Source organism: Mytilus edulis, chromosome 5, assembly GCF_963676685.1.
Source record: "Mytilus edulis chromosome 5, xbMytEdul2.2, whole genome shotgun sequence".
Lineage (NCBI taxonomy): Eukaryota > Metazoa > Mollusca > Bivalvia > Mytilida > Mytilidae > Mytilus > Mytilus edulis.
In genome coordinates this window covers 1950951-1976837 of record NC_092348.1, presented here as the reverse complement: position 1 = coordinate 1976837, position 25887 = coordinate 1950951, and the positions used below count along the sequence as shown (strand labels likewise).

The following is a 25887-nucleotide window of genomic DNA, read 5'->3' as shown; positions in this document are numbered from 1 at the left end:
CAAGATACATGTATGTACTTAAAATGACAATAAAAATGACAATAGCTAGATATAAACTTAAGCAAAAATAATAATCAAGACATGATTGGTAAGCATGACATTACATCAAATCCCTTGAACTTATTTCCCTTAAATGTCATTCTTATATTTTTATTTTTGCGTTTTGCGTTAAATGAATTATTTATCTGTCTATCTGTACTATGTGGTGTTATTCAGAATCCTCGGACCTGCGACATTTAAAATTCTTGAAACATTTAGGACTATTCTTTCAAAGTTTTTCCGCATACATGTCAGTTATAGGGAACTCAATTTGATCATGGATAGAGAAGTCAGTCCCTAGTTAACCATAATTCAGCCTCCTATCACCTCTGTCATCAAGTATCTCGACCCTGTCCTGTCATTTTATGCCAGATCAATATCCAATTGCAGTAAATTGATTTCAAACGAAGTTGTTGATTATTCATATGGGATTATCATTATGAATACCTTAAAATCAAAAGACTGAATAAGTAGGGCCCTAGGATTTTGGAGTACTTGTACTCAAGCCTTATGTCAGTTTGTCCTCAATGCATACGTATTACTCCTGATTCATTATTATTCGTGAGTTATGTGGGTTCATGCGTTTTCTTGCCTCAGGCGAACAACGAAAAACAAATTTCTATAAAGTTGTATCCAGACTTTGGAATAATCACGTAATCAATTATCTACAAAAATGCAAGGTTTTTTGCAAACCATGAAAATTGGTACCAACGAAAATAAAAGAATCTCAGTATTCCGTAATCGTGCTGTAACCTATCAAACCTATTAGACTTTCAAAACCCTGGCTGATACCTAGCTTTCGGTATTGCAACGTAATGAAACCGTGCCGTTCCGTGATACATTAGTTACAAATCGTATTGTATCCTTGCCAATACCTGATGTAACCGTACACAGTTCTCCGAAAAACGCCGTATAAATCATTCTGGCCTACGAACAAGTACGGATATATACGGTTTTGATATGGACTAACACGGATCAGTACGGTCTGATACGGTTTAGTAAGAAGTTACTACGTATTGCTTGATCCGTGTTCAAACTTTGAGCATGTTCAAAAATTGTCAAAGATATACAAGTACTACTACGTATGACCAGGCAACAAAACGGATATCTACAGATTACCACGAATGATGTCGGATCCTATCCGTAGCTAATCCGACGTCAAATCCGTGAATGTGTGACCTAGCTATTATAAGACAAACATTATAATAGAATACAAAAACTGTAATGCTGCAGATATTTTATTCAATTAAGAGTACAATAAATTAGGTTTAAAATAGAAACAAAACTTAAAATAAGCAATCTGATCAGTAGTGAAGATCTTCAAGCAAGTAAAATTTTACCAGTAACTAGGGCACAATCATCTTTGAAGTTTCTAGTTTTAAACGTGTCTCAGGACTCCATCTGCCAAAAAAGATGGTCGATACGACTAAACAAAAAACAAAGGGGTAAAATGCAAATTTTGACTGATATTTGTTAAACCATAATAAGCTAAAAGGTAACCAATACTCTGACAGTTGTGCATACTCAGACACTTGGTAGTGCTCAACATACTAAACATTTTTTTTTTTTGCAGTCAGATTTTCTTTATTTTCATTACAGTTTTCAAAATATTATACATAACTTGAATGCTACCATTATGTTCTAAATCTAGCCATGTCGGTCATCGTGGTTGACAGTTGGGATAATTGGTCATATGCTAAAACAAGATACCCTAATGATAAAGTTTGACTAAAATTGGCTAATAAGGATAATATTTTTATAAAAGTAAGCAGACGACGACGACGACACCAGACACATTGTTTACCTTTTCACCGTGGCTACTTACATGTACTATGTCCCTGGATAGTAAATACATCACCAACACCTGCTTTAGCTGTAAGAAATTCTCAATCCTATATTCATTATGACTACAAGGTGTTCAGTGTTTTATAAATAAGCTAATATGATAATTAAAACTGTGCAACCAAACTGCAGAATAATCAAAATGGGAATTATTGTAGGTATTGATTATTGAATAAGAAAGGGTTCGTTCTAACATAAGCATCCAATTTTTAGGAAGAACACATACCTCTAAAAGATCCAGTGCTTACTAAAGGCAGTAGTAACATATCGCTATTAACTAGTGATTAATTGATTTTACTAGAACCAATCCAGGTCACAAACCAACACTGGATAAACACATCAATTATAAGGGGGAAACAAATAAAGGCAACCGCTGTTCGAAAGTAATAAATCGATGGAGAAAAAACAAGTCCGGGTTACAAATTAAAACTTACGGAAACACAAATATAGGAGCAATCAACAAAACAACAAAATACAAAACGACAATGCTACTCACACAGAAACGAACTACATTTTCCTGACTTCGTACAGGACATTTTCAGAAAACAATGGTTGGTTGAACCTGGTTTTGTGGCTAGCCGAACCTCCCGTTTTCATGGCAACGTAAAATGTACCGCTAAAACGATAACATCACATGACAGGACTACAATATAAATGAATGGACAAACATTCAGGATAGAGAAATTCACAAATTAACAATACAATAGAACATTACGACAAGCTAATAATTATAAAATTATCAGGCTTAACATTAAATACGCTAGACTTGTCATTCATTAATGCACTAATGTCAAAATTGAAAATAAAGCCAAACAAAGATAAACCAAAAAAAAAAGAATAAAATGGTTGGGTAAAGCTGCCTTTATGCCTTATGAAATATACCGTTAAACTAACAACATAACGTGACAGAAATAAACTACAAATAAATACAAGAACACTCAGAACACAGTCCATTTTTACATGTAAACCACATAAGAGTAGCCAGTAACACCTCAAGTTACCTTTCGACAGAACATTCCAATAGAAAAATGAACTATGCGTCATACAAATGTATCAAAGCTACAAAAAAGTGTCGTCACAGGTAAATTTCAAAAAGTAGAACATGAATGAAGACAACAGTAGTATACCGCTGTTCGAAATTCATAAATCGATTAAGACAAAAATAAAATTGGGTTACAAACTAAAAATGATGAAAACACATCAAAAATATAAGAGAACTTCGACACAACAGAACCACAACATTAAAATGTAACACACACAGAAACAAACTATAATACAACAGTGGCCATTTTCCTGACTTGCATTGGTACAGGACATTTAATAAAAAATGGTGGGTTTAACCTGGTTTTGTGGCATGCCAAACCTCCCGCTTTTATGACAATGTGAATTATAACATTAAAATGACAACATTATATGATAGGACTATATGAAATAAATGGGAGAACATACAGGACAGAAAAACACAAGAATAATAGCTAACAAAAGATGCCAGGTTTAAATTTAATACGCCTGACGCGCGGTTCGTCCACACAAAACTAACCAATAAAGCGTTGATGTATAAAATCTCAAAAACAAAAAAATGCATAAAGCTGAAGAGCACCGAGGACCAACAATTCCAACAAAATTAAGCCAAATACGGCTAAAGTTGTCTGCCTGAGATACGAAAAACCTTATTATTTAGAATAATTCATACTTTTGCAAACAGCAAATTTGTATAATAGCTATCACAGGTACCAGGATATAATAATGATAAAACTAATGACTAACTACAAAATAAAAAAGGAAAGATGAATAATCTTAAATCGATAAACGCACAAATTTAAGTGACGTTACATTTGAATATCTAAACATTTCCCAACTAATAGGATAGAATAAGGATAGAATTCAAGACAAGGTTTGTAATGTTGATATAACACGAAAAATAAATACTAATTGATATCAAATTGTGGTAGAAATTAGATAATTTTTTTTTTTATCTAGCTATGTTGGTATTTCTTCTTAATCAAAATGTAAACCAAATATATCGTATAAATTTAGTTGAACCAAACAAAAATCTTATTAATGAACTGGATGATTAATTATATCTTCCTTAACAAACGAATACAAACAAACAAAAAAAGATTTACAACTACAAAAGATAAAACATATGACAAAATCCGACGAGTATAACAAATACTACATCAAACTAAATACAAGAAATTCCTATAGAAAGGAACCGTGACACGTCTCATACCAATGCGAATTTACACCATGCAAAACAGTCACAATCATGAATAAGTCACGTTCAATAATTAAACGATCAAACGACGTAATGACAAACCACAATTTAACACGTTGTAAAATTAGGCCAACAGATCATGATAACTAAAATACACTTTCGCTTCTCTACAAAAAGTAAGAGATAGTAGTGAAACCTGTATTTTTATATCAATCTAGATGTTAATTAGTCATTGTTTATTGTATGTCTACTTAGTACCCACAAAATAAAGAAAGTAATGTACAATTTATCTAGAAGTATCTTTAAAGCAAAATAAATAATCAAAATCTTAAATCTTAGACTTGTACTTAGCTCTGTAACTTTACCTAGTTGTACTTGGATTTGAAACTTTACCAAGTCTATAATTGAAGACAAATTACATTAAAGATTTGTATATAGCTCTTTTAAGAAAGAAATATGACGCAGCGAGCTGAAGAGTATAAATCATAAACATATTTGTCACCACCCGTCTTAACAATATTTATCTCGGGGTGGTGTCTGTTTCAAATGAAGATGGCAAAAAAAAAAAATGGAGAAAGTATCCATTCTATAAAAGAAAATATGTTCCATTAGAATTTCATAGCCTTTATAATTGAATGAAGACTCACTATATCCCCAGTGAGCTGAGGTCTGTCCTGGAGCATAATAGAAAGCTGGTTTCTTGTCAGTTTCCAGATAACATCTGTTTGCTGTAGATATAAACATCCAACCAGTTGAATCACATTTTGATTTATCAGCATATTGACTTGCATAGAATTCCCTTAGGAAATCTGGGTCTCTGAAATGGTTATTGTTTTCATAGATAAATGAAACATTTGCAAAATAAAAAGAGGAAATTATTTTTCTTTTATTTTACTGAGGATGATGCATTTAATCTATATCATTATGCTTTAGGAATATAGATCTCTATAAGGTTACAATGTGGTATGTATTGTAACCTTGTTGTTGAATGTACATTTCTGACAAGCAAGTTATATACAAGTTATAAGTAAAGAGACATTTACATCATTTAGAAAATTGATTTATAGTGAAGCAAATATGAAGAATATGAGATATTGCATTATCTATTTTTAGAATCTGATAAAGTCGGTTTAAACAAACCAGAAGCTATGGATGTCTTCAGTTAGAATGTTAGAATAAAAATATCTACAGACAACTCAAATTTTCATGAAATGTTTTATGCCAAGGGGCACTGATTATTCCCAAAGTATAATTCAAACAAAAGTACACCTATAAGTGCTGTATTTGTGTAAACAGCCAGTAACTATAACAAACATTAAACTCGATCTTGCATCATTCAGCACTTTTCCTGCAAGAATGAAAAATAAAACCTGAGCTGTACAGTTTTAATACACAATTTTATATATGCACAAACACTAAGTAGCAGGATATAAAACCAGAATGCATCATGCAGTATATACAGGTTTAACATACGCTTACATTTACTTTTAGTATCTGAGAAATTGAAACCTTATCAAATGTATAAATCCTTACTGAGACATTGCAAAGTACTGTTTAGTTGTAGATTGGAAATCCAGCCACGAAGAATCTATAATTCTGCTAGGTGTAAACCAACTCATCTTATCTGATCCTGTAGCATTGAACAGCATGAAAGCTTTCTCTACACCATTTTTGTATATAGATACCCTGACCTGTAATATATTTTGATTATTTTTTCTATACCTTATTTTCTATCGTTTTATTCAAATAAGAAAAGGTAACCTTACAAATTGTAGGCTGTGCCAAACTATTTTTTGGTTTGTCTGAATGATTTATTGTCTGAAATTTTTGTCGGTCAGAGAGAGTTTGTTTGTTCATAAAGGAGACACATCGCTGTTCCATTGCTTTTCACATTTCTAAAGGTCCAGATCATTCTTAAAAAAAATATGATCATAAATAAAATACTGTCACTTCAGCAATTTTTTTGTCATTTTATTTGATAAAATACAGTTTTTGGTCAAATTTTGAAAGTAGTGATGCATATTATTATAGTATACATGAATGCATTGGCTTTAGATGTTATGTATTATTAACGTTTTACTGTATTGATTGCCCATAAAGGATTTCATGAATATGGCCTACCGAATTAGACTATTTTTCTGGGTTTGTAATAACATAAACCACACGACGAGTCCAACATGTGGAGCAGGATCAGGGCACCCTTTCCGAGCACCTCCAGTGTTTGATTGGGTTCGTGTTGTTAAGATTTTAGTTTTCTATGTTGTGTGTTTGTACTATTATTTGTCTTTTTTTCTCGTTGTTAACCGAGGCATTGTCAGTTTATTTTCGATCTATGAGTTTGACTGTCCCTCTTGTATCGTTCTCCCCTCTTTTGTGCATTTGGTAAAAATAAATATGAAACAAAAATAGCAAAATTCTTATTATTCAATATTAAATTGTGAAACCATTCTAAAACAGTTTATATCATTGACAAATTGAAATCCTAGTTTTTCGTTTCATCATAAAAGTTTAGAATTATATTATTGATTTTTTTTTAATTTGCCTTGTATGTCTATTAACCTTTAAGTGATTGAGATGTTCTTTCGGTGAAGGATATACGCCGATAACAGTACAATCTTTAAAGATCGTACTGAACTCAAAAATAATTATAACTTCAATCTCTCGTTTGAAGAGCAGTATACTACTGTTGTATATTTTTATATTTCATCAAGCTAAATTTTGACATAAAGATCAAATTTCCATGACGACAAATCATTCCTAATAAGTTTTAAAGTTTTGAGATTTTTTTCGCAGAAAAATAACATTAACAAAAAGTAATTATGGTACTGTAAGCTAAAATAGTAGTGAAGTTTAATTCTACCATAATATGCTAAATATGCCAAAAAAAAGATAAGATCCCTTAACATCATGAACATAACTAAAGCACTCTCTATATTGGACTTTGTTTTCTTTTTACCTTATCCAAACAAAGAAATGTCCAGTTGTTTGACAATATTGGCTTATAATGTCCAGGGAAGTTTGGTGTCAGTGCCCTGGCTTCTTGTTGGAATTCATTAATTGTCTTAGTTGAGTTCCATAATCCAAACAAATCAGTAACACCAGGAGGATATGTTCCTACTCCAGTCACTCCCTTCATCAATACATAAACATTTGGTGATGGTGCTTAAAATAAATATCATCAATAGTACATAACCATTTGGTGATGGTGCTTAAAATAAATATCATCAATAGTATATAACCATTTGGTGATGGTGCTTAAAATAAATATCATCAATAGTACATAACCATTTGGTGATGGTGCTTAAAATAAATATCATCAATAGTACATAACCATTTGGTGATGGTGCTTAAAAAAATATCATCAATATTACATAACCATTTAGTGATGGTGTTTAAAATACATATCATCATTAGTACATAACCATTTGGTGATGGTGCTTAAAATAGATACCATCAATAGTACATAACCATTTGGTGATGGTGCTTAAAAAAATATCATCAATAGTACATAACCATTTGGTGATGGTGCTTAAAAAAATATCATCAATAGTACATAACCATTTGGTGATGGTGCTTAAAAAAATATCATCAATATTACATAACCATTTGGTGATGGTGTTTAAAATACATATCATCATTAGTACATAACCATTTGGTGATGGTGCTTAAAATAAGTATCATCAGCAGTACATAACCATTTGGTGATGGTGCTTAAAATAAATATCATCAATACACAGGCAAAATTTACTCACATGAATTTCACATGAATCTCACATGAAATTCACATGAAAAATTTCACGTGAGATTCACCTCAATCGAGCTTATACATGAAACTCACGTGAAAATGTTCATGTGAATTTCACGTGAATTGAGATTCACATGAATCTGATGTGAACTTTTTCACATGAATTTCACGTGAAATTTACAACAAAATTTTTTAATATTTTTCATGATTTTGATTAAATTTAAAAATTTAGATGTTATTTGAAATACTCTATTTTAAAAATTCATGTGAATTTCACATGAAAAAATATACGTGATTTTCATGTGAAATTCACATGAGTTTCACATGAGATTCACATGAAACTCACAAAAACTGATTTCACGTGAGTTTCACGTATAAGCTCGTTTGAGGTGAAATTCATGTGAATTTCACGTGAGATTCACATGAATTAAATTTCACGTGAAATTGATGTGAGTGAAATTTGCCTGTGTAGTACATAACTATTTGGTGATGGTGCTTAGAATATGTCGTATAAAATGTTAGTGAATGTATTACATCATAAGTTACCAACCGTCGTTGCATCAATACATAATTTATGGTTACACATTACCTAATGTGTGTATACAGTTGTTTCACTTGATACTTTTTTTTAAGTTGGTGCAAACGGCAGATGAATAATATGCAACAACCTTGGCTTTCACACCTACATTACAGGGCTGTTTTTTGCAAAATGATAAACAAAACCTCGGATAATGTTGAAAAAGAAAATTTCAAACATTTTGTAAATAGTTCTGTCTTTCATACCTTATCAATTTCAAAATAGATAATGTGTTCATTTTGATATGATCTTGGTAAATATCTCAATCTGTCATCATAATGCGCATGTGAACTTGGTTAAAAATTGACTGCCGAATTGGCCAAGACTGCTAAAAGTGGCGTTTAAATTTAACAATAAATTGTCAGTAAGTTTCACGTTGCTGCAACCTTAACTTCGTACTACGCTACCCTAATTGACAATTTTAACGTCGAAATGCACTGCTTTCAAACGATTACAATTCCTTGTTTAGTGAGAAAAATCTAGACCAAAATCGTTACTTGTACTGATGACTTCTAAGGTTTGGGAATAAGTTACACATTGTGATGATAACATACTTGTACTGATGGTACTGAAGGTTTTTGACATAATTTACAAATTGTAAAAATAACATACTTATTACTTGTATTAATGGAACTGACGGTTTAGTACATAAGTTACACATTGTAATGATACATGTACACTTGTTACATGTACTGATAGTACTGAAGGTTTAGGACATAAGTTACACATTGTAATGATAACACACTTGTTACTTGTACTGATAATACTGACGGTTTAGGACATAAATTGCAGTGTCGGGCACAATTCTGTCTGGCAATGTCAATAAAAAACGTACAAGCATTTGGCCCAATTTCTGCGCATGCTGAGGGGTTCTTGTCAACACAGGAGGGTGTAGCAGTTGTCATCTGATCATCAGCTGAAACATAAATATCTTTATGTTGATTGAAGACAATATGTAGATTAAAGAGAATATGTAGATTAAAGAGCGTATGTAGATTAAAGAGCATATATTATGTAGATTAAAGAGAATATGTAGATTAAAGAACATTTGTAGATTAAAGAGCATTTGTAGATTAAAGAGCCTATATAGATTGAAGAACAGTTGATTAAAGAAAATTTGTAGATTAAAGAGCAGCATATGTAGATTAAAGAGCAGCATATGTAGATTAAAGTACATATGTAGATTAAAGAACCTATGTAGATTGAAGATGGGTTGATTAAAGAACAATTGTAGATTGCAGAGCATATGTAGATTGCAGAGCATATGTAGATTACAGAGCATATTTAGATTAAAAAAACATTTGTAGATTAAAGAGCATATGTAGATTGAAAAGCATAAGTGGATTAAATATACTATGTGGATTAAGGTTGCATTTCTGTAAATATTGACAATGCAATTTCCCATAGGAACTCCTTTTACGGCTAAAACTGTACCACTTTTACTATGAAGTTTTGAAAATAATCTTATCCTAGAATTGAAAGTTCATATGCACCACAATTTTTTTCAAAGGTCAAAATATAGGGCTGTGCCGCATATTTTCAACGTTTATATGGCCTGAACTTCTCAGAGTTTAAACTTACACTAATTTTCTTAACTACCCCTACCTTGAATGAAAGGTTACCACAGATTTCAATGTAAACAATATGCACGTGTTTATTTACTGGTAACATTCCCAAGTTCTGTCTCTGCGATATGGAACACAGAGAGCATAACTGGGAACCAGTATGTAAACAAAATTTATTTTCTATGAATATTCAATTACTCCCCAAAAGAGGCGTGTTTTGAGAAAAAGCTGTATTTACAAAGTGCAACCTTAAAGAGCCTATGTAGATTGAAGAACAGTTGATTAAAGAACATTTGTAGATTAGAGAGCATATGTAGATTGCAGAATAGCATATGTTGATTAAAGAGCAGCATATGTAGATTAAAGTACATATGCAGATTAAAGAGCCTATGTAGATTGAAGAACAGTTGATTAAAGAACATATGTAGATTAAAGAGCATATTTAGATTATAGAACATTTGTAGATTAAAGAGCATATGTAGATTGAAAAGCATAAGTGGATTAAATATACTATGTGAATTAGAAAGATGAAAAATTTAAGTGATTGTGAACGCTTAAGGGAAACATTGCTTCCATCAAAGAATCGCCAGCTTTATATTAACATAAAATGGTATTTAAATATGGTACACATTTTGGCACAATATATTGTTTGAATTTGATTTATTTTTTTTTTCAGTTAAAACCTAATCTTATATCAAATTGATTCAACTATTTTGGTATTACCTAGGACATTAGTTTTCTCAATTGAATTGTTCTGTTATTAATTAGGTCATAGGTTTTCTCAATTAAATTATTTTCTTATAAATTAGGCAATTAGTTCATTCAATTTACTCAAATGAATGTTCTCATTTTTGAAGGTTTTACACTTGGCTAAAGATGCCTTTAACAACTAAATTTAAACTTTGGTAGATGGTTGTCTCATTGGCAAATCTTACTACATCTCCAAATTTTTATATAGGGGAAATAGGTCTGTTATGTTTTATGACCACGTGTATAGGTTATCTAAATTATGTACATTTTTCACAAGTACATCCATATCATTGGTAATAAGTCTTGTCGGAACATACTGTTGTCTTTTTACAGTGTTTAGTCCTTTCTCTTATGTTTTATGATCTCATTAATTTATAACAGGACTGTGTTTTAACATTATATATAGTATCATAGCTCGTCACTAACTAACATCTGATTGCTGTGTTTTCAATAAATGTGGAACGTCTGTTTTAATATTATAAAAACAGAGATTTTCATTCTTGCAATCTATTGAAGAATACAAAACACTTTTGATACCAGAGGGACAGTCAAACTCAGAGATTGAAAATAAATGGACAACCTCTAAAACTTACCACACATCCTACAATAATATTGACAGTTTTCTTTAGCCCATGGTACATACTCGTTGACACAAACCTTTTTACCATATAAATCACAGTTTGGAAGTTTATCTTGACATACATTTGTAGGTGTGGTCATACCAGGCTGAGCTGTAAAAACAATGACAATTATTAATACTTAGGTGTCATCATAGCTGAATGGACTGTATTAAAAACTTTGATTTCAAATGAGAAAGATAAGGCAAAATCTTTTGTAAGTATATACAATTTTGTATCGGAGTGTAATGAATTTCTTCACAGGATCTGTTTTAACCATCAGCATACACTGAACGAGGGGCCACAGACACATTGAAATTGTACATTTTATTAAGCAAACAAATGTAGCTGAAGGTATAATCCGGGAAGATCAAATCGATCCAAATGGTTCTCAATAGCTGATCATGGTGTCAAAATAGCACACATAAAACTCATCTGAAAATTGACCGTCCTTTGCATTCATTGCTTTGTTTAATAGCTTATCTACAGAGAATTGAACATGAATTGGGACTTCTCTGATTACATGACTGGTTTAAGCTGTAACAATAAAAACTGATAAGTAATCTTTAAATCAAAGATGAAATGAAAAAGAAACAAATGTATATAAAAAAATGTCAGACCAACATATCTAAATTGATTCGTTTGGTATGTAACACCAAATAAGTCAAATTCACAAATGCTAATATCTATTCAATTTAGAAACAAGAATATGTACATAGTACACGGATGCCCTACTCGCACTATCTCAGTCGACTGTGAAATTTGGGTCAAAATTCTTGATTTGAAAGATCATACCATAGGAAACATGTGCACTAAATTTCTAGTTGATTTGACCCTATCTTCATCGAAAACTATCATGACCAAAAAAAAAAAATGAAACGGACACTATCCGTTTCTATGTTCGGTAGACTGTAAAATCAGGGTCAAAACTCTCAATTTGAAAGATCATATCATAGCAAATAATGTTTATTAAATAACAAGTTGATTCGACTTCAACTGCATAAAATAGTATAATAGAATTTAATTCAATAATAATTAAATTCAGTTATTGTAATTATATAACTTGGTATTCCTATTATTGATTTAAATTGACGGTGTGTTCGATTCATTTTACACTGGTCACTTTAATATGCTAATTAGTTTAGCCCGCGAAATGTTAGGCCGTGCAATTTACCTCGTGTGGTTTGGTCATTTGGATTCAAACCTTACACGGAGCTTGACCAAAGCTATAGAATTTAAAACACAGAAGAAAAGATGAGTATTCTTTTTTAGTTTTAGAATTAAGCAACATTTTATAAAAAATAATAGCTCAAAAATTTAATCTTGTTTTTCTTTCTTAAATAATTTTAACTTTGTTAAATGCTTTAAATAGTCGTGAAATTTTTCTTTGGTGTTATAACTGAATTTAAATTCTATCATTGCGTAAATTGTCAATCTTTTCTTGGATATTATTTTATATTTATATTTGTAAATTGAGTAGATGGTTATACTTATTGTGCGAGCTGTTATATCTAATTGTTTAACTGTCTTAATACGCTAATGAACATTTACCATGTTATTTATTCTTAATCGAAATCCAAATCTTGCAGCGCGAAGTAACCGGTGAGTAAGCCACATATTAATTTCAATATAAATGTATCTATAAATTCTTTTTAGTCCTCAATATGCATGAAATATGTGCCACTGGACATAAAGAAAACAATCTATGAATCCAGGTATGGCAACGAATTCTATTCACATTCAATGCATTTTGAACTTCAGTCCTGAATGAGATTGGTTTACAGATTTCACTGTATAAATATTGTAACCGATATACAGATATGAATTTACTTTCCTTTTATACATACAAGTATTTTAATACAGTGATCTGACATAATTATTTGTTTGAAATCCCAATTTAGCTTGGAAAAATCATGAGTGAATTGAACAATGGTAGAATTGCGGGGCCTTTTTATCATCGACCTATTTCTAATCTACGTGTTTGGAAAATAATTTTAGAAATTATAATGGCATTTCTTATATTTTGGGTGACAAGTGGTTGTCGAGTTCTGTTTTAAATCTCTTTATCGGTAGTGCAAGAGTTACTCAAATACTTGGCTTACGTATCAAATGGACTAAATTAATTTCAAAAATTTAAACATAAACTAAACCTGTATGACGTATGGCCATGCCCCGTTTCACATTTAGTTAATATTAGCTGACATGTTTAAGGATGAATATTCTTATTCCACTGGGAATGCGTACCTTTCAGGCATTAGGTTTAATCATAAGATCAATGGTTTATTGGACAACACTCATTCTTTTATTGTTCAAAAGATGCTCAGTGACATAAGCGACACGTCTGTCGTAAGCCTATTACTATTGGTATATTAACTAGACTTTTAGATGCGCTGAATTTAGTTTGTTATTCAGTATATGAAACATGTTTATTCAAAGCTTCATTTTCAGCTAGAATTTTGGGTTTCTTAGTTGTAGAGAAATTGCAAGTTTTAATGAAAATCTTATTGTAAAACGATCCAAGATATAATTTGATGCTTATTCAGGGTCATTTATTATAAAAGTTCCTTCTTAGAAAACAGATCAGCTGGGTAATTCAGTAACGACAAACTGGCAAAGAATAAACTAGTTCAATTTTTCCTGTCCGGTTGATGTCGGACTACATTGCCATGAGACACATAGATGATGGACATTTTCATACACTTTAAAAAAAGGTGATGTAAGAACAAACCTTGTATAGTTGAAACACTTAATTTCAGGGTACCTGAAAGATATTTGGGTAATTGGCTCTTTTATTGTCATAGGAGCTGTCATATTAAGCTTATAGGTGCATCGTTCGGATTAGAGATAGTTGGGTGTATTCCTAAATCAGATTCAAGGAGCTCTGAAAATGTTATTTTCTTTAAATTTCCTCATTGTTTGGTTTTCCCTTACAATGAATAAATTAGCTTAGATGTTGACAGTTTTGCATTTTAGCTGAAGTTTATGTTGATGTTGCCACATGAATATCAATTTAATGAAGTTCAAAGTATTGAATTTAAGTTGATGTTGAAGTTTTTGATGTTTGTGTTGAAGTTGATAATAATATTGAAGTTGATAATAATGTTGTAGTTGATAATATTGAAGTTGATAATATTGAAGTTGATAATAATATTGAAGTTGATAATATTTAAGTTGATAATAATGTTGAAGTTGGTAATATTTAAGTTGATAATAATGTTGAAGTTGATAATGATGTTGAAGTTGATAATGATGTTGATAATATTGTTGATATTGAAATTGATTATGATGTTGAAGTTGATAATGACATCGAAGTTGATAATAATGTTGAAGTTGATTGATGTTGATTCTTGCTGTTAAATTTGTCATGCGGTAAATTTTATGGCGGATTACAAGTTGTGCAACTAGTTACTCAACTTGTAATTTTGGCGGAATTTATGTTAAGCTGCTATGGACTACCCAGTGGCTCCTGATATAACTTTGTTACTGCTGGATCGCCCTTCAGTAATTCAATCGTCATCAAGTTCTGATTGACAAGTTGATTGTGTTTCTTTCTTGCAATAAATGCCATGACAAATTTACAGCCAAATAAAACCTAATTTCTTTAGTGATTTTGATTTATAGTGTATTTGTTGGATTCATTAATTACATCATGAGGTCAAACAATGAGAATACAGATTTAAACAATACAAGTACACTTACATTTTATCTAGGCCCCCCTTTCAATCTATGTGTGTATATATATATATATATACAATAAATAGCTATATATAATGAATACATACCACACTTTCCACAATAATGTTGACAATTTCTCCTTGCCCATGCATCATATGGTGGTTGACATATTGACTGGCCATAATTCGCACAGTTTTCTATAACATCAGTACATCCAGGGTGAGGATCTAGTGATGATATGGTGGGTGTAGGAGTCACAACACCGGGGGCTACTGTTGTTGGAGTTCTACATTGCAGTCTCTTACAACACTGACCGGATACAGGTATAAGTTCACAGAGAGCAGGAAGTCTTGTGAACTCTGGACATCTGAATTGATAAGACATAAAAGTGTCAGGTCAAGTCAAATATGAAAACCAACTGGAAAGAAGGACGGACATATCATGCGTGTCACTTGAAAAGCATTGCTTGTTAGCACTTCAATGTAAAGATTGCAATGGAACACAATTGGGTAAAAATTATTGTCGTGGAGTTATCTTCTTTTGTCCATTCTATAGCTATATTTACCTTTTTTAACAAACAGATTCATAAACCATAATTGACCATGTACAACTTCCAATAAAATAGTTTTCTTGACAAGTATGGTTTATACATCATTTTAAAACTTGAATAAATATTAATATTGAGAAGAAATTTTCAATTAATTGCTGAGCATGAATAGGCTCTCAAGTATTTTATTGTTGAGACAAGGTCTTCAAATATAGCTATCAAGTACCCTTCGTTGTGTCCCTAAATATCAAATGTGTTGTCCACATTCCAAAAAGTTCCCTTGGTTATCCCTCCTTTTTTATAAACAAAATTTTAATACTTTTTTTTTTAAATCCTAGAAAACTATAAAAATTAATTATTTAAAAACCTTCATTTTCGTTGGTTAAATTCTAATCAGAGGTTTACAATACAATGAAATACTAACTGTGCACTACACCGATATCTTCCTGTTTTACTATCCAAACATTTACAATGGAAATCACAACCATCATCCCATTCATCACCAGCTTGATGTAATTGTCCTTTGTACATACAACCCACTGTAAACACAACACAAAAATAATTCAATTATAATAATTAAGTGTCGATAGTCCCTTCAATTATAAAAGATACAAGAAGTACAGTCATACGTATAGATAAAATAACAAACTGACAAAGACATGGCTAAAAAAGAAAAAAGACAAACAGACAAAAAAAAGTAAAACCGACACAACATATAAAACTAAAGAGCATGGAACACGAACCCAACCAATCATTAGGAGTTTGATCTCAAGTGCTCCGGTAAGGTAAACAGATCCTGTTCCACAAATAAGAATTTGGTAGCTCAAATATCTGTCAATAGTTACTTCAAGTATAACAATCTAGTAGCTCAAACAACTGTCGATAGTCACTTCAATTGCAAAATCAACTAAAATGATAAGAATAAAATTCACTCTAAAGTAGTTAAAAATATGATATACTACTTTCATTTTTAAAACTTTCTGATATACCCTATTTTGTTGAAGAAAATCATGAAAACTTTAAAATAGCGTTATATCAAGAACAGTAGTATAATAGTCATAAATCGATTAAGCAATAACATATTCGGGTCACAAACCAAAATCGAGGGAAACACATCAACTATAATATATGCAAATGAAACTTCTTGTTAAAAAATTTAAAAAGACTGCCCCATAGGAGCAAAATAATTCTGCTTTCCCCTTTTTGTAAAAGCTAGAAAATTATCCTTTCTCCTTTGTAAATAACTGAAAGTGTATGCAATGTAAGATAAAATTAAACAATCTTTGGCCTCAAAGACTTTTGATAAAGTTATAGAACTAATAATGCAGGCCCGGTCGGGAACAGTATACCAGAAAGTAGTACATAATTTATATAAAACACAATAATTCCTACGCATAGCTGTATCTTTCACAATAGGTGAATTATTTTGGTAGATTTCGTATAAAATGAAAGCTTGTGTCCTTGGAATAACTGTAGAACCCTTATGAAAGTTTTTTTTAATCTTAATGAAGGGTATGGAATTATAATAAAAGGGTACATTTGCCTTGTTGTTAAGATCAGAAGTACCGGGTTTGGTACTTTGAAACTTCCGGGAACCAGTGCGCTCTAATATGCAATCAAAGGTATGTTGAATTTTTCAGCACAAGTTAGGATGAGGTTAAGATTTTATAAGAAATGATTGCCACTTTATTTTAACTTACGACAAATTAATGCTGGAAATTGCAGAATTTGACAAAGAAAGCAATTGGGCTCTGCATTAGTAGTTTTATACCTCAAATGAGCTTATAAAATTTAAGAAGAACAATAAATATGTCTAGGATATATTTAGTTCATGAAATAAAGCTGGCTTCGCCGATTTAATTCATTTCCTCTTTTCAGTGTTTCTGTTCTTCTGTTGTTTTTCTGTTATAGTTGATGTGTGTACCTCAGTTTATTATATGTTGTGACCCGGATTTGTTTTCTTTTTGTCAATTCATGACTATTAAACAGCGGTTTACTACTGTTGACTTTATTAAAGGTAGTTACAAACATCTTCATTAAAATTATATTGGCTAATTTTTTTATTAACTTTGACCCTTTGATAAAATATAAGAAAAAGATCAAAAGAATTGAACCACACATTTAATCGGAAAAATGTCATTTGATATGTACATGTAGCAGATTAGTATTCCCTTTACATTACAACATGAATCAAATTTTCAGCATTTTTTTTTGTATTTGTCCTACCCTTTGCATTTTTTCAAATTTATAATAGAACAGGAAAATAAGGCCATATAATAGATCAATAACATAATGACGGGATCTTTTAAAGTACAGATTCACGTTATAAGAACCAAAATAAAATTGAGAATGGAAATGGGGAATGTGTCAAAGAGACAACAACCCGACCAAATAAAAAACAACAGCAGAAAGTCACCAACAGGTCTTCAATGTAGCGAGAAATTCCCGCACCCGGAGGCGTCCTTCAACTGGCCCCTAAACAAATATTTACTAGTTCAGTGATAATGAACGCCATACTAATTTCCAAATTGTACACAAGAAACTAAAATTAAAATAATACAAGACTAACAAAGGCCAGAGGCTCCTGACTTGGGACAGGCGCAAAAATGCGGCGGGGTTAAACATGTTTGTGAGATCTCAACCCTCCCCCTATACCTCTAACCAATGTAGAAAAGTAAACGCATAACAATACGCACATTAAAATTCAGTTCAAGAGAAGTCCGAGTCTGATGTCAGAAGATGTAACCAAAGAAAATAAACAAAATGACAATAATACATAAATAACAACAGACTACTAGCAGTTAACTGACATGCCAGCTCCAGACTTCAATTAAACTGACTGAAAGATTATGATTTCATCATATGTACATCAGGCACAATCCTTCCCGTTAGGGGTTTAGTATCATACCATCATAACATATATGAGAAGAACATAACCCGTGTCATGCCAACAACTGTTTTTAGTATAAATGTGTTTAGTTCCGACGCAAAGCACAAACAGTCGCGTATACAAAACACACCAGCAAAAATTAAAGATAATACAAACACATTGACGGGATGTACCAGAACCGAGCCACGTCAAATTGATATCACATAAAACAAACCATACAGTAAAAGTGATATTAGGAATATAACAAAGAAAAATGAAAAAACAATATAACACGTTGTTAAGATGAAAAACAACGTCAATACGCAGAATCTATACATCAAGACCATCATGTACTATTTGTGAAGTTGATACGGAATTTTTGTCAACAAGATCTTGGTACCTTCCGATGAACTTTTTTTAGAAAAAGGACGAGACGTTCTTTGAATGGGGCAAGAGATTTAACAGTTATGCTGTTATAGGGTAATTTATTTTTTTGTGATCTGTTATTCTGAAAATGCATTTGCTGTTAGCTGTTATTGTCTTATTCCTTGTTAGTTGTTAAAGGACTATTTGTTTTGTTATCTGTTATTGTGATAATGTATTTCCTGTTAACGGTTATTAAAAATTGCCGGAATGTTACCAATTTTGACAGCCAAACTTTAGTAGAAAATGAAGATAATTGAACATTGTGACTTGGAAAGAAAATTGTCTCATTTGCACTCATACCACATCTTCTTATATCTATTGGGGTCGTTCAACTGGTAATATGGTGGTCCTGTATTTGCAGAAGGATTCCATTGTCTATTAACATATATTCAGATGTATCATTTTGTAAAAATTCAAATTTTTACAAAAAATGTGCACAAGTTATAATTTGTATCTTGTCTTTGTTCACGTTTTGTACAAATAATAAAAGAGTTAGATTCTTTTCTAACTTGTACAATAACATATAGTTCGGATTTATAAAAAAAATGCGTTGGTACGGTCACCCTATATAATTTTTATTCAATGACCATATATTAAACCTTATGTTGTACCTTTAGACCACTGTCCCATGTTAGTGGAGTATTTGGCGCCAACTGACATGTTTAACCTTGCCACATACTGTATGTGACTGTCCAAAGTCAGGAGCCTCGTATTCAGTGGTTGACATATGTGGCTGTGTTACTACGTTTTTTTGTTCGTAATTTTTAAGTACTTAAATTAGGCCGTTAATTTTCTCGTTTGATTTCTGTTTTACAGCTGTCATTTCAGGGTCTTTTATAGCTGACTATGCGGTATGGGTTTGCTCATTGTTGAAGGCCGTATAATGAGCAATAGTTGCTAATGTTTTCAATTGGTCACTGTTTGAGAGTTGTCTCATTTGCAACCATACCACATGTCATCTCCTTCAGATACTTATTTACAAAATACAAAAATAGTTGGGTATCATTTGTATAAGCATGTGAGTGAATTGGGGAATTAAATTATCTTTCGCTTTTAACGTTCACATCTATAAGTGCTACTCACTTCTTTACATTTACATGTAAGAGAACCCCGAATATCAGTTTTTTAAACTTTTTAACTGTAGAAGTAGAAATTCAGAAACTGTTGCAACAAACAAGGATGCTGTGTCTTTTTTAAACAGCTTCAATATAATTTCTTGACAAATATCCTTTTAAAAACCTACAGTTGTTCCAAAGCGGTACCCAAATTCTCCATATTCAATAATTCCTCATTAGAAACATGATTTATGTTTCACTAGTTGTTATTCAAATTGTCACTTGGGCCAATTTCTATTATATTAGCAGAATAGTAATTTTAGGTAATTTCTCTTATATTAATTTATCAGAATTATTTGTACATGTAACTGGCATACATTTATTATGACATTTGATGTTTTCATCTGTTTATTTTTGTATGTTATAACTAAGGTTTATGTGGTCATTGAATAAAAATTCTGTAGTGTGCATCAATGTTTTTATAACGAAATCCATACTATATATTGCTTTTCAGAAGAAAAGTTCTAAAAATCAAATTAATATAAGGTGTCACTGGCTTCATTTTCTTAAGAGAAAAAAATAAAATACCAGACCACAAAATAATAAAATACTCCTTTACAAAATCAGAAACTAGTAATTTTGTTCAGAAAATCCAACATCCATACTATTAATTTTTGTACAAGTTTTAAGTGCATTTAAATCGAAATTTGTACTTATTATAACTAAAACACAACATATATAAGGTGTTTCTGTTAAGATCGTATGGACATATTCCTATCCTCACCAGGTATCCATGTTTTCCTTTTCTTGATATAAAGAATTATTCGAATTTGAATTTTAAGTATATTTGGTGATAATGGTTTTGGTATCCCCATGCGTACATGAACAATCCAAATCAATTATCAATTCAACAAAACGGAAAACATACGGCAAGGGATTCCTGATGAGGATCATAATCAAAATATCTTCACAATATACATATCTCTGTTAAGGCCTAGCTTGGTCCACACAACCAGTTATATAATAAGATCTACTGGATTGGTTCTTGACCGTACTGGTTGTAAAATTTCATTCACTGTTACCTGTTTTTATCCATTGTCAATTCTTTGTTATCTGATTTAAGCCAAATCAATTTACTGTTTTGCTGTGATTGGAACCCCCTTGCCCCCCCCCCCCCCCCCCCCCCCCCCCCAATTTTGACATACCCCTGGTTCAACACCTTTTTGCTAAGACACTGGTGACGTTTTACAGTCTGAGTAGGAACTGCAAGCTCTTGTAAAATCCCATATGCAGGTTAAGTTGTTATATTGCTTCTAAGTACCACCTTAAATGCTGGTCAAAACCAACAAAAGAAACAAGTTCAATAACTATAATTAAATCTGACTTTATCTCCAACGATCTGTATAATTTTGAAAAAGAAAGTCTTACATCCATCAACACTGGTGGTGTTGACTCCGGGTTTATAGGATACTCCAGGTCTAAATCCTGAGAATCCACCAGTATATGAACCAACAACTGGGAATTGAGCATTAGGCTTCACAATTGATCCATCTTTGGTGACACATTGAATTGTTTTACAACATTTGCCCATTACAGTTGTTGTGAAACACTGTGGTGGTAAGTTATTGTATGTTGGACACCTGATAAAATAAAACAGAAATGTGTTGAAAAACATTGACAATTTGTTTTTTCAATCTTTGTAGTCAAACTGCTGAAATAACAAATATAGTCTCAAGATCAACACATATCATATTAAAATGTTACAACAATTCTTTATACATACATCATGGTAAAGTATCCTATGGAGCCTTTGTTTTGTACATGGGTTATAGCTTCAGTCTAAATAAATGTTATTTTCCACCATTCTCAAATGCACCTTTCCGAGATGATAACATGAATAAATGGGTTATGTATTAAGGATTACTTAACTTCAATAAAGCCATTATTCTCAATTCAATTTCCCCATTTGGCCACAAATCAGATGGTGCGACACTTCAGACATGAGACTAACAAGATAAAAATAATTGCTGGCCTTACACAAATGTTGTTTTCTTACATTTCAGAAATGGTAATGGAGTTATCAGTGAATCAGTGAAAGGGCCAGATCTGAATGGCATACAAAAAAATGTTTGGGTTATTTTGTATGGAATTAAGGGCTGAAATAAAAAAAAAACTCATGTTTGAACTTTTGTTAATATCAGAAAAAAACTGTTTTGTTCAGGTTACGTTCGATAACCATTACCCTCTAATATTCATTTGAAGAATGAAGGTTTATTGCATATAACAGGATAATGTATAGTTTTGACATGAACAGACTGATTATCAAAGGTACCAGGATTATAATTTAGTACGCCAGACGCGCGTTTCGTCTACATAAGACTCATCAGTGACGCTCATATCAAAATATTTATAAAGCCAAACAAGTACAAAATTGAAGAGCATTGAGGATCCAAAATTCCTAAAAGTTGTGCCAAATACGGCTAAGGTAATCTATGCCTGGGATAAGAAAATCCTTAGTCTTTTGAAAAATTTAATGTTTTAAAAAAAGGAAATTTATAAAAATGACCACATTATTGATATGCATGTCAACACCGAAGTGTTGACTACTGACACTTTATTTACACTAAGACACGGTAGCATTGAAAGCTCTAAACCAAAATGGTTTCATTGAACTCGAAAAAATTTGAAAATCTGAAACAAAAAAGAAATACAAAAAGTTTCTATATTTTCAAGGGCTTTTGTTTACCCTCGTTGCAATGAGTCACATTCCTTTAGATACATCTTAAAACTGTTCTTATACCAACACTCACAATGAGAAATCTTCAGGTTAAAAAGTAAACCAGTGCCTTGAAAATTTCTAAGCTAAACAATGAACAAACAAGTTTTGACAAGTTTGATTCTGAAATTTGAAACTAAGACCTGCAAGGGTATTTTCCCTATAAATTTGAAGAACTATCGTAATAAGCAACATGTTCAGGATCTATTGTGTACTTGAATAATCTTTTGAAACTATCATTGAATTATTTACCTGAGTTTACATTCATAATATCCAGTGGATCCATCAACACAGGTACAAGTAAATTCACAGTCAATATCCCAGGACTCTCCCTTGTTGTATACTTTGTTCTTGTATACACACTGATCTGTATATATAATACCATAATAAATAAACTATAGCTTTCCCTTGTTATATACTTTGCCAGTATATACACACTGATCTATAAATAGAATACTACGGTGCATTATCTACAGCTGTTCTTTGTTCTAGTTCAATGCAAACTAATGTGTAAATAAAAAGATAGAATAAAATGAGCAAAACCACGTCCTTGTACACAAACAATCTGTACATAAATTATCAAAATATGAAATAAGATTTTTTACATGTTTTTTTTCTTGTAAACAAAGTATAGGTTGACAAATGGTCAGAATTAACTTGTAACCACATTACTAAATTAATTCAACAAATGTTCAAAATAAATTGTTGTTCAATGTGTGTGAGTGACATACCATAGTAATTAGTCTTCGCTTCCTTAAGTTTTGTATTTATATACGGATAACTTTTTATAGTTCTTGTAAGCACAGAGTAAATGTGCACACTATACAACATTTTTTTTCAGCAGACATGATAGTTTAGTACAAATGCTTTTTGCTACCTAATTGACCAATTAACTCAATTAATTTAAATAGAAAATTACCATACACTGCAGCGTTCTGTATATCTTTTAATAATACAATTGAGGATGGAAATGGGGATAATGTCAAAGAGACGACAACCCGACCGAAGAGCAGACAACAGCCGAAGGCCACCAATGGGTTTTTATCGTATCGAAAAAAAAATCTCCCACCAGTGGTGGTCCTTACCTGGTCCTTTAAGAAAATTGTGTCCTAGTTCAATGAGAATAGACGTCCCACTAATTCCTAAACATATAAATGAACTAGAATTAAACAAGACGAACAAAGGCCAGAAGTTTCTGATTTTAGACAGGCGCAACCATGTGACGGGGTTAAACCTGTTTTTTTAAATCTCAACCGTCCCCCTATACCTCTAGCCAATACAGAATAAAGAAACACATAGCAATGAGCACAATGAAACTCAATTGTCAAGGACTTCGAGTTCGATTTCAGAAAAGTGTAACAAAAGTAACTAAGCAAAATGATACATAAATTATCAAAGGGCTACTTGCAGTTACTGACAGACCAGCTCCAACCCTCAATTTAACAGATTGAAAGATTATGTCTTTATTATATGAAAATTAAGTACAATCCCTCCCGCCAGTATTTACACTGTTGATAAGATAAGTCCATTTTGAATTTAATTCTACTTTTCATCCTATGACTTATATCTAATTTGATTAGAAGGGAAATTCTCTCTCATGAAATCCACTAGTATTATTTGCTTAATATTGCAGTTCCATTTTCTACATATAATATTGAGAACAGAGACTTGACTAAGGTTCATGATTGAACTTGTTAAGATAATTTTCTGTGTGTCGTGGTTATTTTCCTCTGCGATTTACAAATCGTGAAGTGTACAGAATGAAGGTTTACATCAAGTTTCTATGGATACCAAATATTATATCTAGGTTCGATTTGATATCTTCCTATTGCGATTCCCCCAGTTGTATTGTATGTGAGGTACGAATTTACCTATAGTCTAGGTAAATGTAATTCAGAAGCCAGGAAGAAGATTAGGTTTTATCGGGTATCATCGAGCTCTCCTAGAATTACTTAAAGTTGTAATCAATTTAGGGTAAGGATTTACTTGTACACTAGGTTAACTTTCTACTGAGAACAGATATTTGATGATGTTGGGTGGGATGTCCTTCTCATGAGATTGTTCCAGTAGGATTATATGTAAGGCTAGTACTTACCTATTTACAGCTTATATATAATAATATAGGTAAATACTTGCCTTACATATAATACTACTTTGATTTGACAAACTGATTGGTCATCTTTCCCTACTAATATTTAATATTGCAAATGATACCAAAATTTGACTAATATTAATGGTTTATCTTCCCATGCAATTGAGTTAACTAACTATTGATTCCAAAGAGATGTGATAAGTTTGACGAAGTTTCCTCTTTTATATAATACTACTAGAGGTAGTCTAAGAAGATTAATGATTTACATAAATATTAAGTTAACTTACTACTGATTCCAGCGATTTGATCTGGTTTGATTGGATATCCTCCTCCTGGAATTCCTCCAGTTATATTTTTGGAGGGGTAAGGATCAATTTGTATGATTGACACAAGACTTGTTGGAGCTGGTGTTTGTGGCAAGCCTATTTTTGTTGGTGCTTGATTGGGTACAAGCTGAGGATCTGGGTCCATGGTACCAAATCCAGGTATATCACAACTTAAAACTGGACAACATTGTCCTGGTACCATGTTCTTTTTACAGTATGATGGCAATGCTGGATAAGCTGGACACCTTAAATAGAGTTGTTACATCGAAAAGGATAACAAAATACGTCAAGGATGGACACCTAAAATAGTGTTGTTATATCGAAAAGGATAACAAAATACTTCAAGGACGGACACCTAAAATAGACATCTTAAATAGTGTTATATCGAAAAGGTTAACAAAATACTTCAAGGATGGACATCTTAAATAGTGTAATAATATTGAAGAAGGATAACAAATACTTCAAGGATGGACATCTTAAATAGCGTTATAATATTGAAGAAGGATAACAAAATACAAAAAGGCAAATTCAAACAGGGAACGTCCATACCATATACACTAACAAATCTAACTGCTATAAATCATCGGAACAAGTGAAAACAACTGCCATATTTTTTATTAAGAACCGGCAGTTTTAAAAAGAAAAGTAGCGGATTAAAGATGGTTTGATAACTAGTTGAACCTCCTTCTTATGACAGTTGTTTATAATTCCAGTTGGCAGAGATTCATGATTCCTTATTGATCTACGTTCAATTGTTTATATAGTAAT

The 25887-nt window shown here is 31.8% G+C and overlaps 1 protein-coding gene across 1 annotated transcript in view; it reads right to left on the bottom strand.

Moving 5' to 3' along the window:
* Positions 1-25887, bottom strand: part of LOC139522746 (uncharacterized) — a 56728-nt gene that overhangs the window by 25187 nt on the left and 5654 nt on the right. The window contains exons 5-15 of the mRNA XM_071316251.1: positions 25081-25364; positions 22954-23068; positions 21354-21565; positions 16000-16114; positions 15136-15395; positions 11330-11467; positions 9257-9337; positions 7056-7261; positions 5633-5790; positions 4747-4916; positions 1865-1912 (exon numbers count right to left, since the gene is read on the bottom strand). Coding sequence (XP_071172352.1) covers positions 1865-1912; positions 4747-4916; positions 5633-5790; positions 7056-7261; positions 9257-9337; positions 11330-11467; positions 15136-15395; positions 16000-16114; positions 21354-21565; positions 22954-23068; positions 25081-25364 — 1787 coding nt within the window. The remainder of the gene's footprint in view (positions 1-1864; positions 1913-4746; positions 4917-5632; positions 5791-7055; positions 7262-9256; positions 9338-11329; positions 11468-15135; positions 15396-15999; positions 16115-21353; positions 21566-22953; positions 23069-25080; positions 25365-25887) is intronic.